The sequence below is a fragment of the Columba livia genome, chromosome 2 (genome assembly GCF_036013475.1).
Source record: "Columba livia isolate bColLiv1 breed racing homer chromosome 2, bColLiv1.pat.W.v2, whole genome shotgun sequence".
Classification (NCBI taxonomy): domain Eukaryota; kingdom Metazoa; phylum Chordata; class Aves; order Columbiformes; family Columbidae; genus Columba; species Columba livia.
The window spans coordinates 55,607,455-55,626,799 of NC_088603.1; the positions used below are offsets into that span (position 1 = coordinate 55,607,455).

Genomic DNA, 19,345 nt, shown 5'->3' on the forward strand with positions numbered 1-19,345 from the left:
AGATATGTTTAATGTTTCTGAAGCTACTAAGATGTGGGTTTTAGGCTAGATCTTGAAGTACAAGAATCCATTGTGGAAATATTTATATCTGTTTAGTTTTGGCAGACTAGCAAGTTTGTTACCTCTTTTCTGGGCAAAGGTGAATAATTTTTAGTGACTTTTAATACCCCCTGCACCCCTCAAATTAACTAGACAACTAGTTTTAAAGCCATAGTGAGTAGTTGATTAAAAAAAAATTAGAAATGCAGATAAAAATATATTGGAGAGCATTAGGTAGTGTAATTACAGGACTCATTAGACAGCTCTGCCTATAGTTTAGCTGTAAAAATATAGCAGGTAATGAGCTGCTGGACTAACAGAAGTACTGTGAGCAAGTACTTAAATATTTTCATTGTTGGGTGCCCAACATCTGAGAATGGAGGGTGAGCTCGCTAATGAGAAGATGCAGCAAGTTCTAAATGTGCTAAGGAAATACCACTCTGGGACCATGACTGAGTATATTCTGTGTTTGGTAGCTATTTGAAGTGTGAAACTCTTGTCTTGGCTGCTGGGGAGCAAATATTTTCGATTTCATGTCAATACAGTGATTACTGTTATGCCCCACTATTGTTGTCTTCTGCCCTTCTTTATGTTATTTATTTTATTTATTTTAGAGTGTACTATCAGCAAGTTTGCTGATGACACGAAGCTGGGAGGAGTGGCTGACACTCCAGAAGGCTGTGGTGCCATCCAGTGAGACCTGGACAGGCTGGAGAGTTGGACAGGGAAAAATTTAATGAAATATAACAAGGGCAAGTGTAGAGTCTTGCATCTGGGTAGGAACAACCCCAGGTTCCAGTATAAGTTGGGGAACAACCTATTAGAGAGCAGCATAGGGGAAAGGGACCAGGGGGTCCTGGTGGACAGCAGGATGACCATGAGCCAGCACTGTGCCCATATGGCCAGGAAGGCCAATGGCCTCCTGGGGTGTATTAGAAGGGGGGTGGTTAGTAGATCGAGAGAGGTTCTGTTTCCCCTCTACTCTGCCCTGGTGAGACCACATCTGGAATATTGTGTCCAGTTCTGGGCCCCTCAGTTCAAGAAGGACAGGGAACTGCTGGAGAGAGTCCAGCATAGGGCAACAATGATGATTAAGGGAGTGGAACATCTCCTGTAAGAGGAAAGGCTGAGGGAGCTGGGTCTCTTTAGCTTGGAGAAGAGTAGACTGAGGGGTGACCTTATTAATGTTTACAGATATATAAAGGGTGAGTGTCACGAGGATGGAGCCAGGCTCTTCTCGGTGACAACCAATGATAGGACAAGGGGTAATGGGTTCAAACTGGAACACAAAAGGTTCCACTTAAATATGAGAAGAAGCTTCTTCACAGTGAGGGTGACAGAGCACTGGAACAGGCTGCCCAGGGAGGTTGTGGAGTCTCCTTCTCTGGAGACATTCAAGACCTGCCTGGACACATTCCTGTGTAACCTCATCCAAGTGTTCCTGCTCTGGCAGGGGGATTGGACTGGATGATCTTTCAAGGTCCCTTCCAATCCCTAACATTCTGTGATTTGTAGGGCTGGCTCCTTCACTTTTGTGCTTGCCTTTGTTTAAAGAGACCTTGGAATTGTATGTCTGCAAACTCAAGCAGTTCTGCATCAGTTTATATTCATAGACTTGTTCCTTTCTTTATCTCAGAATTGTAACTGTTAGTAGTGTGGATTGGCATATTTTAGGCTGTGGATAGATAGCTTAGATCTTCTGTTTTTGCTAAAAAGGAGTAACATACACTCTCTGTTGTAATTAAAATTTTCTGAAAGACTTACTGTATAAGCCTCCTATTAGAACTTGGCTGCACTGATGTGGTCATGGACTTCAGGGGATGATTGAAAATTTAACAGTTCATGGATGCTGAACACACTACCAGTCCTTTTTTTTTTTTTTTTCTTTAATTTTGGGTGAAAAATAATAACTTTTTAGAGATTAAATATGAATTCTTTTTAATGCAAGTTGTTTGGTGTACTGTTTAATGGCATTGGGATTAATGCGATTGGAAAATGTCACAATTTAATATTTTGAGAAGCAAACATTAGTGTACTGTCCCTATGAAGAGATAACTTGAACCATCTGTGATTCCTGAAGTTCTCCATGGTCATGTTTGGAAAAGTGACTTAACACTTGAATAAATATATAGTGAGAGCTTTAACACAGTTTACTCTTAGGAATTACGCTTGTGAGAGGCTGAGGGAGAGGAACTGGTGACCAATTTTACCAAACCCAGCTTGTTGCAATCACAGTGGATACACTGGGCACATGTGTCCAGACTGGGGAAGATGGGGAGCAGGAGAAATGGGACCATCTCTTTTGTTAGTGGCTCATGTTTGTAGTAGGTTGAAAGTGAGAAGTTTCACCCAAGTTTCTCGGACCTACCTAGTTTTTGGCAAATCGAGTGAACTATTGGAGCACTAGTCTCATGCCAGCTTTGGGAATGCCATGACAAGGGCAGCTGAATAATGAAAGTCAGAACTGATTGTCAGGTTACTTATCAGTTTGAGAAGTAAAAAGAATTAGTGCTCCGCAGATGCCCTGTCTGTAAAGACAATTGAGATTTTAGTAGTGGTTTGTGGGGTTTTTGACTGTGAACCAAAGCTTCCTTCCCTTTGTAGCTCTACAAAGTCTAGCAAGATTCTTCAGCAGTGGACATTTGTACTAGGGGTGTGTGTTTGTGTGCATATATATGTGTATATAGTATAATGAATCAAATAGAAGACAATAAAAGCACATTGTTTAGGTTTTTATGTGGCTTTGTTTTCTGAAGGACTGGTAATTTAGGTTTCAGTCAGGTTTTTCAGAATTTTTTTTTTCCTGCGTAAAAACACACTAGAGAGAAAAGACGCAAGAAGTCAGTACCAGCATTCAGGAACTATTGTGTATGGCTGTCACTGAACATTATGCACTTAATATACTTTCTGAAAGGGTTTGGTGGACACAAATTCCAAGTCATGTAGTATTCCAGACACATGCAAATATTTTTCGTCTTTCAATTTGAATTTCTGTAATTCATCTACTAGGGCACTGGTGACTGCAACAGTCACCAAAGGAAAAATCAATCCCTAACTTATATTGTAATCAATTTTATTCTTAAAAATACTATTTAGTAACTTAAAATAAAACAAAATTGTTCTGCAGTAATGAGAAAGAAAAAGCTTATTGTGTTTTGGTTCAGTCAGCAGAGATGACAGTTCTGAAATCTGAGGCTATAAAAAAGTTGAACCATTAACTTTTGTGTGTAAGTAAAATCATGAGAGGAATATTTGTTTAAATCCGTTATAGCATCCTAACAGCGTTAGATTGCATTACATTATATGTAATTATATGTGTATATCCAGTTTGAATTCAAATTCCAGTCTTCTCTTCATGTTTTTAGTCTGTAGGAATTTAAATCTCTTCCTCAATACTGACTTGATAAAATGGTTAATTGAACTTGTGGTCTTTTTACAAAATAGCAGTCTGCTAGTAGTTTGAAAAAATTTGGAAGGATTTTTAAAAATGTGGTTAGAATTCTAGTGTGTGAGAACACTAGAAGAGAAATAGTCAAAAGCATGCAATTTATATTGTTTATAACTGACATACTGATAGAATTTTTAGAATAATGAGTTTTTCACATGTAACAGAGCACAGGAGGCTCAGTGTTATCTGAAGATTTCAACCATAGAAGTTCTTAAAAAAATACAATATCTCTGCCTGAAACATTGTCTTTACCTTTGGCTAAACTAGGATTTTATTTTTTTTTTAAAGCGTGTTTCTTTATTTCTAAATAATCAAAACTGTATTTTGGCCGTTCTGAAATTATGTAATGCATATTTTCGGGTCATGTCCTGCCTTTATCAGTATCTGTCGTCTCACAAACTGCTGTATTGTTTGATGATGTTTTTAATAGTGTGGAAAAATTGAGTAAAATCGTGCAACATTCTTTACCTTATTACTTCATTTATTTTTATTTTCCTACTTTTTGCATTGAATGACAGCTGCTAGCCGGGATGATAGCAGAACCTGCTTTTCTCTCTGAGTATACTATCTTTGCTTTGGATCCTACCAAGCAACCTAAGCCACAGAGTGACGGTGTGGTGAGTCCTCCCACCCCTCCTAGCGACGCCTTTAGCAGGGGGAGGAGAGCACTGTACTAGAAGGCAAACCTAGTGTTGCTTGTGGCTTGTTCTCACCAAGACATCTATCTTAACTACCCTGCTGCTAACCCCGCACTAAATTTCCTGGAGGTAGTACCTGGTAGCTCCTGGCTGGTGTGCTGTATGATGTGAATTTACTGTAACATCAAAAAATTAACACGTTTTCTGTTATACAGGTAACCGTACTCTACACAACTTTTAAATAATTGCACAAGTTTGTATGTTTGTTGCTTAGAGTTCATGAATGGTGTTGAAAGTCTTCCTCTGCACTTTTATGTATGTCTGTATGTATTCAGAGAAAAATGAATGTGATAAACGTTGAGATTGTTTTCATCTAAAACCTTTTGCTGTGTACATTGAAAGCCTCACAATGTCATTTACTACTAATGGTAGCAGGAAATAATTATCTCACATGGACACTGAAATTCAGCTACTTCTACTTGGTAACTTGGCAGCTATTATTGTGAGGATAAATAGACTTTTTAATGATTAAATTTTATTTTAAATATATATTTATTTGCCCAGAAATGTTTCCATAGTATGCAAGTGGAGAAGCTCAGTGAGAAGAGGATATGTGGGGAAAAAGAAGCAGGCACCGGGGTGGGGAAGGCAGACTTCTGCTGTCTAGCATATGCATACACAAAGCTGTATTCTTCTGATTGTTGTCACAGGACTGGGATGGCATCTTTCACATGCTGCAGGGGCCTGGCATTCCTGAGTCCATAGTGATGCAAAACACAGTGTTTTTTAGAGTCCCAGGTCATCCTTGTACTTCATAATTACTTTGGTTTTCCAGTTTAGAAAGTGCTATTTTGCTGCTCATGCTTAGGCCGAAAATGACAAGTCACTGAAAGCTGTAACAGGATACAAATTTGGTCAGCAAATGGACATAATACAACGCACCATGTTGTGTTGAACTTCTCTCTCTCAAGCTAAGCAAGATTGACCCGAAACAGTGATTGAAAATATGATCTGTTGAAAGTCCTCATTTGTTTTCTCAAGACTGAACTTTTTGATGGGGAGTGAAGAGGACATTCAGACTGTGCTAAAATCTGTAGTTTTGAAATAGTCACTAGATTTATTTTTTTTTCCAGTTCTAGGTATGTTGACCATATTCCAGGTCCAGTGATCACTACTTAAAGTTTCACTGCAAATGTAATTAAGCTTTTCTACACTTAGAGCAGTAAACAGTTGTGGGCTGTTTACACTACAGAATATCCCTGATATACTCGCATTTCTAAAAACCTATTTCTATGAATGCCCAAATGTTGTCTTTATGTTATCTTTTAATATAAACTTTAGTGGCAGAAATCACTCGCATATTTACATACAAGACTGCATACATAGGAAAGACTGATAATGTAAGAGTTACTGTTAATGTGTTACCAATGTGTATTAATAATACCTTACCTGTAAAACTGATTTTGTTCTCTGAACGTTTTGAAAGCTCTAGAGCTGTTTTCTCACAGCAAGAATTGCGGGGAAGAAAGCAATTATATAAAAGTTTATAGGGAAGAGGAGGGCTGATTATATACAAGTATATATTAAAAAACGCCATTATGTAGGCTTGGGAAACCTAGGTAAACTAAAGATCTAAGAGAGTGGAAGTTTAATTCTGCTAAAACAGACTAGTATTTTAACTGTGTGCATGCACAAGTGGTGTGTGATCTTAAGAGAGTGAGCATTATAATCACTGTAATGGCACTGATGAGGTTAATATAAACTCTTAACTAAGCTGGATGGGGTTTGTTGCATGAAGAAACAGGGGTTTTTTTAAAGAAAAATTAAAGTAAAATGAGGGAAGAAAATGTGTACTAAGCTCTCCTTCCTCCGTAATTTACTCACTTTTGGAAAAGCTGAGAAGGAAGGAGAACGGTAAAATGTTTTTAAATGAACACACTTAAGTTTCAGGCATATGAATCTTTTTATACCTTTGAGACATAAATAAGATGGATTCATTTGCATTTCAGAAATAGGGAAATAAGGATGCACAAGTGTCACCAGAATGCCCTAATGTGCTGCAGTTAAAACTGAGCTCTGGTTCATACATCTTAATAACAAAAAGCAACCTTTAAATTAGAGATTGTAAGTATCACTCTCTTGGAATAGAAATACAGTTTTGCATGTTCTATGGAGGAAAATACTTCTGTTTGTCCTCTCTTGGTCTCCAGAAACCTTGACATAGCTCTGCTGGTTTTAAGACTTTCCAAGTGCTAGCCAATGCTCTGTGATTCTAGTTTTGCTGAAACATCTCGTCAGGCTTATGAAAGACTAGGGCTTCTAAGCTCTTCAAAGCCTCTTGAATACATACTTATATATAGCAACTTCCATTCATGCTTACCTTTCACTGCGTGGGCACCAGAATATGACCCTTTGCCCTACAGCACTGTAACTTAGAATTGCAGCAGCTAGATACCTATGGCGTTGTCTATCCAGTGTATCCCTTTCATGATTTATGTCAAAAGTCTAATACCAAATATAAGTTATAAAGTTCTATTTTTGTTCACAGAGATTGAATACAAATATATCAGTACAATTAACAGGAAAAATTTAGAAGTGGAGACATTATTTGTGGTTTGGAAATGCCATTTTCTAAGGATTTTCATAGATCCTTAAATGGTAGCTTTTTAAGGATCTTCACAGAAAAGAACAGCATCCACTTTTTTTATATTCATAAACACCTTATTAGATTTAATAAATCTACTTAATCTTGTGTTTTAAAATAGATCTTAAATATTATTAAATTATTAATTAGATATATAAGCCCCAATAGTTTCCTTAAATTGTTTTCATGGGTATCTCAATATATGATTTTAGAAACAAGTTTTTGTAGTTAATTTGTAATTCCTGGTAAAGTATTTGCCTTCCTCTGTTGTCAGTCAAGTACTAGCATGGTAGGTACTCTGTAAATTATAAAGCAGAAGATAAATTTTTATTTTGATTACCATTCTTATTAACTTTCAAGTTAGGAAACAAAAAAGAACAGGTAACGCAGCCAAGAATAAAATGTGGGAGTGCTTTAGTTGAAAACCCAAGAAGAGCTCTTAATCCACTGGGAAAGAACACATCCACTGCAACAGGGCAATGCTCTGAAGCAGAATGCAGATTTTGTTCAAGCCAGGTGAAGCGCAGTTTCCAAATCCAAACAGACTTCTTGTATGGCTGGTTATTGAATCCGGACGGGTGACTGCTCATTGCTCTGGCTTCTGTAAATGTCTGGATTTCTCTTTCTTCTGTGGTATTTTTGTACTGCCTTCAATTTGTTCCATGTGAAACCTTTCTGAAGCCCTTTTACACGGAATCATTCCTCTTCTGCATTTATGTTTATGGATGCTTATCTGTGTGTCCACACAGAGTAGAAGCTGTGGATGTAATCATGTAGCATATACCTGGGTGACTATGATTGATACTTTAGTTGTATATATACCTTAGATTTTACAGCTTTCATATAACTAAGGGTACTTCTTAATTAAGAATTAAAAGTTACACTTATTTTAGCTGAATTCCTCATACTTTGTTCTATATGTCTCAGTGCTTTGGTTCTCTTGGAAAAAATTCATATCCCAGATGGTTTCTAGCATGTTTTGCTCCTTCAGTTTTACCTGGTTTAAACACCAGAAAGTCATCTGGATTTGTATAGGTTAGAAAACACATGAACACAGGACAGAGGGCAAGCAGGATAGACAGACTAGTAACAGAAATGTCTGAACTCTGTTACAAACAAACAAACACACACACTAACACACTTCCCGCACTCCACTTCCTATTGTTTTCTGTTGCGTTTGTTTTGGGTGGGGCTTTTTTGTTTATTTTCTTTGTTTGGGAGTGCAGAGGAATGTACATGTGAAGTTCTGCACAGGATGTTTCTTCAGAACGCCTGATTTTTTTTCCTGTGCTCGTTTGGTGTCTTAAACAGCCTGTTACCAGCACTTTTTTTTTCCAGGTAGATTCCACCCCTCCAAAATGTCCTGAAACAGAGAAAAACAGTGTGATTCCACTGTTACTCATGTTGGCTGTAAATGACACTGGTCATTAATCAGATTTTTCCTGCTATCATTTTGTCCTCTTTGGTGGTTTGTGTTTGTTTGTTTTTTAATTTGTGTATAAATGTTACATAAATAATCATTGTGAATAATTTAATTGGAGGTGTCAGCATTTTGGCAGATGTCTCCTACTAATCCATGCACACATAGCTGCTTTGTAGTTCTGTATATTGCAGCAGTCTGGTTTGAATTTAACAAACTAGCTTGTTTGCATGAAGACGTCTTAATAAACATTGAAAATAAAGTACTAAAAACACAGTGAAGGAAAAAGCAGGAATTGGAGAATTACAGTCCTTTTAGTCCTTCTAACAGTTGTTTTTCTTCCTGTAGAATGCAAGTACACAGCCCCTTCCCAGATCCACAGAAAACAACAGCAGCGGATCAGCCTCCCCACAGGTACTGGAAGATATGGGGGTTTGTTCCCTCTTTCACTGGCCACGGTGTCTTTACCAGATGTTGGCCTGAGTGCCAGGTATAAATCTTCATGTTGGAGTAGGGATGACAAGTACTCACCTGTCAGGATTCACCAGGGTGTTTTGTTATGTATCATCCCATTAGGTGGTAGTATGCATTGTCACTGATGAGTGGAGCTTTTTTTTTAGGGATGGGTGGGCAGTATCTGTTGGCGTGCTGCAGGGTACCTGCCTTGGGCTGCGTCTCATCACTCACAGATACAGCCAACACAGGATGCAAAGTGTTAACCTCACTTGCAAAAGTAGAGGGCATCTTGCATGACGAGAAAGCTGCCTGAAGAAGAAGAATTGATAGGCTTAAAAAATTGTCACTAGTGATAAAGTGGAAGTCATTCTTCAGAAAAAGTTTGTTTTTCTGGAGTGGGATTAGCAGTGGCTCCTAGCATGTGCGTCCCACATTTGATTGTGGGCACACTGTCATGCAGTCATGCTCTCCAGTCACTTCTGTAGCACCAACAGTACATGGTACCATAGCACAAAACCTTTTGTTTTAGAGCAACGTAAGTACCGTAGCTGCGTAAATCAACAATTGCATTTTATGTAAGAATCATAAAGCCATTTAATATAAAATTTTAAAAAGTACTAAGATGGTGTGCTAGAACTATCATACAAGGACTTTTACAATAAATTTGTTCTTTTAATCACAGGAAAAAAATTGTGTCTTTGAGATAAATACAGTCTATAATACTTCAAAAAGTGAGTCACTGTTTACTATTTATTTTAGTTACATATTCTTCACTTTTTAAAGGGGATACACAAAAGTATGTTCTTTTAGGGGTTTAAATCAGAGCTGTAGTTTATTGGATTTAGTTGCTGTTGGAAATTGCCCACATCTGGTAGTTGCATGCTTGACGGTTCTGCATAAGGATATGAATCTTCTAAGGGAGTGGTAGCCACTTGGTGTCACGCATGTGTTAGGCAGCAGTTGTCCCTTTGCCCAGGTCAGGTCGCTCTTTCCTGGGCTTTAATGCGTCTCTCTGCCTAAAAGAGGTGTAGAAGTAATTACTTGCTTTGGATTTTTGCAGCTGAGTGACCCTCCATCTTTTGCCCAGAGGCTTCAACTCCGAGTTCCCTCCATGGAGTCTTTGTTTCGGAGCCCAGTAAAAGAGTCGCTGTTCCGCTCTTCTTCTAAGGAGTCCCTGGTACGAACTTCTTCAAGAGACTCCTTGAATCGACTGGATTTGGATGCAGCTGGTCCCACCTTTGATCCACCTTCCGACATAGAAAGTGAAACAGAAGAGCCTCCGGGGAACATGGACAGCCTCAGCAAAGAGCAGCTGCTGCAGCGACTGCGCAGAATGGAACGCAGTTTGGGCAACTACAGGGGCAAATACGCAGAGGTACTTACAGAGGTTGTTACTGACTTACCGAGGTGGAGAGGGGAAAAAGATGAGGCCAACAGATACTGCGGTAGCGGATAATCTTTCTGTTTTTGTGTTTGGAGCAAATGGCTCAACTTAGAGCTAACACGGAAGTCAATATTAGTTATTTTTGGCCTCGTAGATGGGCCAAATGTTTTTCTGGTAATAAAATGTGGTAATGCTTTTCTTCTCTAGTTTGTAAATAATTTCATGTTGTCAGCAATAGAGATTGAGTAGTGGTTACACAAAGTAGACCTGTGATTGTTTCTGCTGAAAGCCCTTAGCAAGGGCTGGAGTTCAGTTCAGAGGTAGGCATGACTTGTATTTGCATAACAGCAAATTTACTTCTCTTCTGAAACTTGTTCTTGTAGTACAGTCTATATTCCATGTGCGTGCAATGAGCAAGCATTTTGTTTTCAATGAATAATTTATACTCGCTGTAATTTCCAGATATTTCTTGGAAGGAATTCATTCAAACACTATTTCTTTTGTTATTTTAATGAAAACCAATGATTTATTTAGTTTTCCCACTGATTTTCCAAATTGGGAAAAGTGAAGCTTTGCAAGTGGTGGTGTTTAGTTTTGGTTTGTTTGTTTGTTTTAAAAGTATGGCCATTTAAAACTGGCCATTTGCACTGTTTTTTACAGTTCTTTAAATGTTTGCTGCCCTCAAATACAAAACTTCTGTGCAGGCTTTTGGCTATTACTGTCAAAATCCCTGGAATCTAAAATATCTATACGACAATTACAGCATTCAGCATAACCCTGCAAAAACAGTTGTCTTCTTTTAATTAGGATTTGTTGTCTCCCATTATTTTTTCATTCGCATCCAGCTAGTATAATAAGATATATTTTTCTAAAAGTTTATGTAAACAGTATTGCCAAAAAATTATTCAGTTTGTAGTGGTTCTTTGTAGTTGGTTGGTTGGTTGGTTTAGTGTAGTCTTTCTAGTAAGTCTTAATTTTATCTGTCAAAGAGGTCTAGTTTTTTTTTTTCTGTTTTGTGAGCTTCTTTAGTTCAGATGGAAAAAATAGTTTTGCTGGAGCTTGGCAGAAAGTACTTTCGATCTAAAATGAGAATTTAGGATGTAAAATTTTTTTCTCTTTTAAAGTAGGATACAGAGTTAGCATCTCAAAAAGTGTGGTAAGGGAAACCATCCGTAGTCATCTTATTTTTTCTTTAAGTGAAAAATAAGTATGACTCTGAAATGAAAAGTAATTTTGTATTCTGAAAAAAAGTCCTAATTTAAATAATAGTTTAAAGCTATCTTTTGACTTAGAGATTTCTGGTTTTGTTGTTTTGGATTTGTTTTCCTTTAATTTTTCAGCAGTTTGAAAATGGAATATTATAGTTCCAAGTGACGTTATGCTACTTCAGCTTTGGACAGCTTAGGCAATTGTGGTCAAGTTTTTAATTAAGCTAAATTCTGCAGTTACTCATTAAGTCCTTTTGTCAGATTACAAAGAGAAATACTGTCCACTCACTTCTAGTCTTTCTTTGTCTGCTGGGTATATGCAAAGCACATGGAATGAGAACATTCAGTATTAGATGGCCATTTTTTTGCTACATTTGTAAGCGTATTTTTTTACTGCCTACTCATTGTAAATTAATTTTGGTTAAGCTCTCTGGGATGTGTACTCTTACACGTGTGTCTCTGTAGGGTATCTGTCTGGGCTGTAACTTTCTGATGCAGTGTTTTTTTTCCCTGCCTTTGTTGAAGCATGACTGCTCTTAGAGGTCTTTTTAGCAAAGGGAAAACTGTGCATGAATGCTGAGTAACCTCATTGTTTTCTCATGTAGGCTCTATTTTTTTTAACACATTGGAGATATTTTATAAATTGAAAAAAAAGAAGCACGGAGAAAATTTAGTTATGTTTCTGTCAAAAGAGCTTGCTCAAAGGTTTGAAAATTGAGATAGTGATACAACTAGGCAAATTATTTTGATAGCTGTAAGCAGACGCATTATCATCATTATACCAAATTTCTGTATTTTAGCTAGTGTCTGCGTATCAAGTTATCCAGAGGGAGAAGAAGAAGCTACAGGTAAGCATTACTTTTCGTCCTCTCTTACTTAATAGTTTTCTGAACCTTAAAATGCGTAGTGCAAATACAAATTTGATATTCAGTGCATTGTGTGTGTGTGTTTACACAACATGTTGTGTATATATATGCGTGTGTGTGTATAACAAAATACTCTTTCTTAGTTGGAATTTCGAAGGAGCCAAGCTAATACTGATTTGTCAAAATAACTGTGAAGCTATTGTACTCCAGCTTTTTAATTGTATCAGCTGAATTCAGATGATAGATTGGCAACCCACAGGTGGCAGTTTATTATAATACACATCGAGTTTGACTTGAAAGAGAAATACCAGTCTTTAATTCTTCTGCTGAAATACAATTCTATGAATTTATTTATACTCCAACGTTACATTCAACACACCTGGTGTTTATTCTTTTTTTTTCTTTTTTTTTTTTTTTTTTAAGGGCATTCTGAGTCAAAGTCAGGATAAAGCACTTCGCAGAATTGGAGAACTGAGAGAGGTACTTTCCTTTATTGATTGAATGTTTACTTTATACCACACATACACAGAAACTTTCTTTGCCTAGCTTTTGATTTGTTTGTTCACTTTACAGTATATTTTCTATCATACAGCAATAAGCAAATATAGGTCATAGGCACTTTTTAAGAAAGATTTTAATGACTATCAATAAAAAAATGGGATAAAATTTTAAAAATACTCATCTTGATATCAGTTACAATATTTGCATTCTTTTTATGGATTTGCAGTATAGTTTGATTTCAGTCATAAGATCAGGTAGGTCTTGTTATGTTTATTATCTCCTTAAGTTATAGTGAAATTAAAAGGAGAAGCTCTAATGTATTTGGTGTTGATAATACGCACATTTGGATTAATGAAAAGACATATGCAAATTACTGGGCAGAGCAAAGTAAAAGGGCAAGTTCACAAAAGCCATAGTGTCAACCCCTGGTGAATCTCTTTAGTGCCCCAAGAGCCAGTGCAGCATCAAGTTTGGAGATGGGTGTGCAAGGACCTCTCTGCCCATGTTCTTCTTACGCAGCCTGGGAGCTGGGTACCAGCTCGCTCAAAGCCACAAGCTTCCTCTGTGGCTGTACTCCTGTTTTTGCTGTACACTGTGCCGAGCAGCAGCGCTGCCGTGGAGCTTGCCAGAGCCATCAAACCATGGCGAGGTCCCACCTTGCCCGAAGGCAGACTAGCTCCCCACAGTCAGGCCTCTCGTCCCCAGACAGGGGCCAAGGCTGTTCCCTTGGGGACAAGGGGCGGCAGCTCTGAGCATGTGAATGTGCAAGTACCCAGGGTTCCTGCTCACCTGCAAGGTGAAGGTCACTGCTGGGGGATGCTCTGCTTCACCAACATGGGATGTAATCCAGGTGAGCAGGCTGAGAATTGTGTGTGCCACGGGAGCAGCATTTTGGCTTGAATCTGTGCTCATCTGAGCTGGAGCCCGTGCCTGGGCTGTCGCTCTGTCCTAAGCAAAACTCCAGGCCATAGGAGGGGAAAACCTGCAGCATTAGTGACAGTAGTGGCTTGCCAGTATTTTTTTTCCAGTTCATTGCAAGGTCAAATGAAAGCTCATTCTGTGTTAAGTCTATATCTGCATGTTCCAGTAGGCTTAGTTTTCCAGCTTATTGGTACTTGGTGCAGTTTGGAAGGCATACACATACCAGAGTTAAAGCTTTTGATGATGAAGAAGGGTTGGACACGTGCATACTAATTTTTAACTTCTTCTCTCATAGTCTTTCTGATTATATATATATATATTTGTGATATATTTATAGATTTGTATATATATTTGATGTAAAATTTAAGTTAGTTTTTACAAATCTTGTAGATTTAAAGATTCCTTCAAATCTAACACCGAAATTCTTTTATACTAATTAAAAAACTTTTAAAAGTATTTTTTGGTCTTTTGGAAGTCCAAGTGTTATAGTATGAGGTAAATCAGACTTAAAAGAAAAAATACAAAGAAAATGGTACATTTCCATTGTGAAAGCTTAAATGGCACAAAACAGATAATTCATTGATGTAATATCATCAGAAATGAATTTCTAAAATATTTGTTTTCTCATCGTAGAGTCCATTTTCCCCATAAATATGTGGAATCAGACAAGTTTATTCTAAGAGGACCATGTAAGAATAAACTAAGTCTCCTTTGAGGCCAAGCTGACAGTGCGAAATAGTCCCTGGAAACCAATGTGTCTTTTGCATACCTTAGTTTTTTCCTGCTAAGAGCAGTTCCTCAACAGCAGTCTTCAAGGAGTCTTCAGTGTTCTTCTTAGACAAGGATCAGAATGGACTTAGGGATCCAAAGGGGACTATTTCTGTGTTGTTTTCAGTAAATCTCTTTGGCACTCATTCTTGCACTGCGCTGCTTTGCTTTGCTCGAAAGGAGTTGCTTCTAAAGCTTGGGAGCACAAGGCAGAAGCTTGATGAGCAGCTGTTTGGAACGTGAGGCAATGCAGAGTCAAAGTGGATACAGCAACTTGGGAAGGGTGAGGAATGGTTTTCCAGGTGGCACTTTCCAGCGCTGTCCTGCCCGTGCACGGCTGGGCAGGCTCTGCTCACGCTGCTGCGGTTCCCAAAGCTGGTGTCAGGCCCAACTCTGGCAGCTGGGATTCACCGGGGGAGGGGAGGGATGGGTTGCAAAAAAGCATGCAAGCAAGATTCAGAGTTGGAAGAAAGCAATGCAAGAAGCGTCCAGTGCCCTGTGTTTTGTCTCATTTGCTTCTTCACCCCTCTTTCTGTTGTCCTCTCTCTTTGCCTGGCCAATAGAACCCATGTTTATGGGTGGTGCTTGCTTGTATACGAGCAGTCTTTGCAGAATAATGGTCACAGAGGCATTGGTTGCCTGGGGTGAATTCATGAGAAGATCTATATCGATGAAGTAAATATATACATTTTAAAAAATTAAAATACCGGTTTGGGAAATTATTTACAGTGCATGCATGAAATGTGTATGGTTCTGATTCTGTCAATAAGCACTTAAATGTGAGTAACTTTAATGCTACCTTGATTTTCTATTAGAACAATAATCATTTAGAGAAATTAAAGTATTTAAACTTTAAAAACATTGGAAGTAAATAAAGGAAACCTCCCTAAGGCAGTATTTTATAAGATTATGTAGATCCTACTAATGCAACATCTGCAAGTTTCTAAAGATGTTCAGCCAAATAAACGCAAATAAATAGGAACTAAAGCCACATAGTTAACTTGCTTGGCATTCTCTGTCTTTCTCATTTGAGGCACAATTGAGGAATAAAAAAGCCAACTTTCTGCTCTTACAAATTTGTCATAGTGGAATGTTAGCCTATTGAATGAGCGTAAGAGAAATTTAAATTTCTACTGTTTGTGTTGACTTAATCTGGTGGCTAAATGAAGAAACTGGTTTACTGAAGTGCAGCCTTTAACTTCCAGGAGAAATGAGTTCATGGAAACCAGTTTTCAGGAGGAGGCTTGAAGTGATCCATACACAAAGTTATTCTCAAGAAGAAAGAATCCGTCATACTTTTGCATAAAATCTAGACTTTTGCTGTTTCAGTGCTGGTATTATAATGGGGTGTTCTTGCTTTGTTGTGTGGAATGTTGGGCAGTAAAAGAAATATCCCCTGTATGGTGGTACTCTGGGGTCACAACTGTGCAGAGGTATATTTAATATTATTTCATTGTATTTTGACAAGCCTTTTAAATTCACATTCCAGTTTTCATTTGGGATGCATTTGTTTATGGTTTTCAGGAGCTCCAGATGGATCAACAAGCTAAGAAACATCTCCAAGAGGAATTCGATGCCTCCTTAGAAGAGAAGGATCAACTTATTAGTGTCCTGCAGACTCAGGTAAGATACCTTACCCAAAAGATGTCCTTTAAAACTGCTCTTCCTACTTGTTTTTTTTTGTGTTTTTTTTTTTTTAATTATTTTTAAATTACGTATTTCCTATAATTCATGTCCATGTTTTATTATAATTGCTGTGATGTTGTAAAGCTTCTTGAGAATTTAGGATTATCTAGAAATTAAGTGTGTCTTTGTAGTAGAGGATAACTTGGCAAAATAACACTCATGTTAAATAGGATTGTTTGATTTGTACTTAAATACCTTTGTAACATCTTTGTTATCAAGAACATAACATTAGCACCTGTTTGCACTAAAATGGCTTTGGCTAAATTTATGTGTATTGGTTAATTGGTCTTTGTTTCTCCACTCGTAAAGATACTCTTTTCGTTACCTGGAAACATAATTCTGATTTTTTTAAAAAGCTAAAAAAATTCAGACAGATTTTTCCTTTCTTTTTATCCTTGCTGGTATCAATTTTACTTAACCCTCTTTAGTTTTGAAGATGAAAACATGATCTACTTAGAATCCTTGGTGTTTTTCTTAACAAAAATAATGTTTTGTTTAGGTATCGTTGCTGAAACAGAGGTTACAGAACGGTCAGATAGGCACTGAATTGTCTGATCCAAATATCCAATCTGAACCACAAGTTCAAAGTCCAGCAAAAGAAATCGGTACAGAAAATACTGTGGAACCAGGAAGCAATGGTAGGTATTGTGGGTTTTTCAAGAGACCTTGAATTTTGGGGAGTAAGCCTGCTGTTATTTATGGTGGGCTGAACGTGTTATAGCAAGGGTGTATTTTCTAGAAGGAGAAAATTGTTTTGAAAACAGTGTGGCAGCTAGAGGACAGGATAACCCTTCTAACATACTAAATTTTCATAAGAATTGAAATCTGATGTGTCTTACCTTTGTCAATAATGATGATATTATTGCAACTTTTGCTTTTGTCGGTAGGAGTTGTTACTCTGTCTGGCCTAATATGATTAAGAGATTCTGTCCCTCATAAATAAGCCAGGACCTATGCCAGGACTTTAGAGAGGAGACCAGTTGGTAATCTATCTGTCTCTCTTTTATTCCCCTCAGGAAAAAGTAACAAAAAATAAAAAGCAAAGATCGATTTTGATATTCATCCTGTTGAATAATATGAGTGTTCCTCACATCAGGAGGTTATCTGAGTTATGGGACTGCCAGTATTATGTGTGTTTAATTACTGAACAAGGAACATTATAATCCTGATAACAGAATGAAGGTGTCATTTGTTGATATCCTTGACAAAGACAGGGTTCAGGTGGAAGTGAAATAATCTTGAAATTATCTTTGTTCAGGATCTGCCATGATTTTTGTATGATAGAATGAAGGGTTAGATCAGAGATTTTCTCATCCAGCATCATATCTTTTGTAGTGCTTAGGAAATAACGTGAGTATCCAGTCCCTAAGAATCAGCATTCAATATGTTTCCTGTGCTGGAATCTGCTTCTGGGCTATAGTGTATAAGACTTATGGTCATGAAGTGAGCCTCCGAATTTGTCTGATCCTATTTTCATGCCAAATACTCTTCGAGGGTCCAGAGCATCAGAGCAGAACACACAGTAAAATATAACCCAGTGTGCTAGTTATACAGGGAGGCGCACAGCTTGGAAAGATGGTAGACATGGCCTTTATGCTGCTGAATGTAGTATTGCCAACCTGAAGATTTAAGAATTAACATCACACCCTGCTCTGGAAAAGCACGAATCTGTGTGCCTGGCACTTGAGAGATGTGATTTGCTTTGCTTCGTGTTTTTTCCTGCTTGTGATTGTTCTGTTAGTACCAACAGGCAGGTTTATGAATGGTGATGACTTATTGATTGCATAGAAACCCTTGTTGATTAATAGTTTGTTTTAGAAGCTTGTATAGTAACTGGGGGTCTTTTAATTAATTTGGGGTGAAAGACTGTATATTTTGTGTATGCGTAGCATGTTTCTGTCGGTTATAGTAGTCACTAGGCAGTTTTGCAGACTTTGCACAACTTTTTTTAGAGACCTGTGAGTCGCCCACAATGTGAATGATGAATGCAGACCTTAATTTTGGGAACAGTGTGCATGTGATAATGTTGGCATGTGTTCTTGTAGAGGGTAATGAAGATTCTGTTAAAACACTGGAAACTCTTAATCAGAGGGTGAAGCGCCAAGAGAACTTGCTGCAACGGTGTAAGGAGATGATTCGGTCACATAAAGAGCGCTGCACCCAATTAACCAACGAGAAAGAGGCACTTCAAGAACAGTTAGATGAGAGGCTTCAGGAACTGGAGAAAATGAAGGTATGGAAAATGCTTTTAGCTTTAAATGTAGCTACTAGAACACAGTAAGAATGCCAGTATTTCTAAAATCTATGAATAGAGCAGACCATTAAATAAATTGTCTCTTTGCTTCTTTGGAGTTAAAGGTGCAAACTGCACCTGAAATGAAGACATTGAGCAATTACTCAGCTGTAAAGAAGGGTATGAAACTTTACTATATGAATAACCATCAAAATGGTATCCGGAATAAAATAGCTGTGGGATGCTGGAGTGGGGAGAAGACTGTCCTAGCACAGACAGACTGGTGATGAAGTAAGAAAAGTGGAGCTGGAGATAAACCTTTAAGACATAGAGGAAGAAGCATCAGTTGTATAAGTCAACAGAAAACACAGAAATGCAGGACAGTGGAGAGCACAATACAGTGAAGATAATATAAATGCATTCCCAAAGCTAAATTAATATTTTGCGTAATTTTCCTTTTAAGGCCATTAATGCTGAGTGTGGAGTAAAGGTAAGGTGGCTGATAGTAATGAAAACATTAAAATGTGATAAGTGTAGCAGTACTCAGCTTCAGTTCTGGAGATCAGGTTCTCTTCTCTGCCTTGGTCTCCAAGCACAAGCCCAGTTTGAAAGAGCTCTGAACGACTTGAGTATTTTAAGGACCTTTTCCAGAACAAGGCCAGTAATTAGCAGTTACCTTGCATTGCTGAGATCCTCTTGTAAGCCAAGATGCAGGTGATAGAGCGGGTACTTCAGGCATGTTTCTTGCCCATTTTGCTGTAGCAGCTCTGACCCCTGAGAGAACTGTGGAGGCTGTAACAAAGCCTTCAGACATCTGAATTATTATGGAAGCCATGAGGCAGCCCTAGCACTGGGAGATTTAAAAGTAATTTAGAGCTGCCTACTTTAATATCCCTGGATGCTGTTTGTACTCTTCCTCCAAGGCATAGTGCAGGGTAAGAGCCAAACCTAAGCTGTTTGTCAGAAGAAGGTATTTTCTTAGAGGTGGCAGTGCTTTAAACTTGTGGTTGTGGTCTTGTTTTAGGACCTTCACATGGCTGAGAAGACAAAACTGATTACGCAGCTGCGTGATGCAAAGAATTCAATTGAGCAGCTAGAACAAGACAAGGTAAAAAAAAAATGGCTTTAAACTA

General features: G+C 38.0%; 1 protein-coding gene across 10 annotated transcripts in view; it reads left to right on the forward strand.

The window, feature by feature from the left end:
* GOLGA4 (golgin A4) overlaps positions 1-19,345 on the forward strand; it is a 128,239-nt gene that overhangs the window by 74,075 nt on the left and 34,819 nt on the right. For 8 of the 10 annotated variants that reach the window (XR_010470198.1, XM_065052030.1, XM_065052023.1 and 5 more), the window contains exons 3-11: positions 4,006-4,104; positions 8,538-8,603; positions 9,706-10,020; positions 12,038-12,085; positions 12,527-12,583; positions 15,818-15,916; positions 16,479-16,617; positions 18,025-18,212; positions 19,237-19,320. Coding sequence is in view for 9 of the 10 variants with exons in the window: in XM_065052030.1 (XP_064908102.1) it covers positions 4,006-4,104; positions 8,538-8,603; positions 9,706-10,020; positions 12,038-12,085; positions 12,527-12,583; positions 15,818-15,916; positions 16,479-16,617; positions 18,025-18,212; positions 19,237-19,320 (1,095 nt within the window). In the remaining variant the exon portion in view is untranslated. The remainder of the gene's footprint in view (positions 1-4,005; positions 4,105-8,537; positions 8,604-9,705; positions 10,021-12,037; positions 12,086-12,526; positions 12,584-15,817; positions 15,917-16,478; positions 16,618-18,024; positions 18,213-19,236; positions 19,321-19,345) is intronic. The other 2 variants (XM_065052027.1, XM_065052029.1) reach the window with 1 other exon arrangement.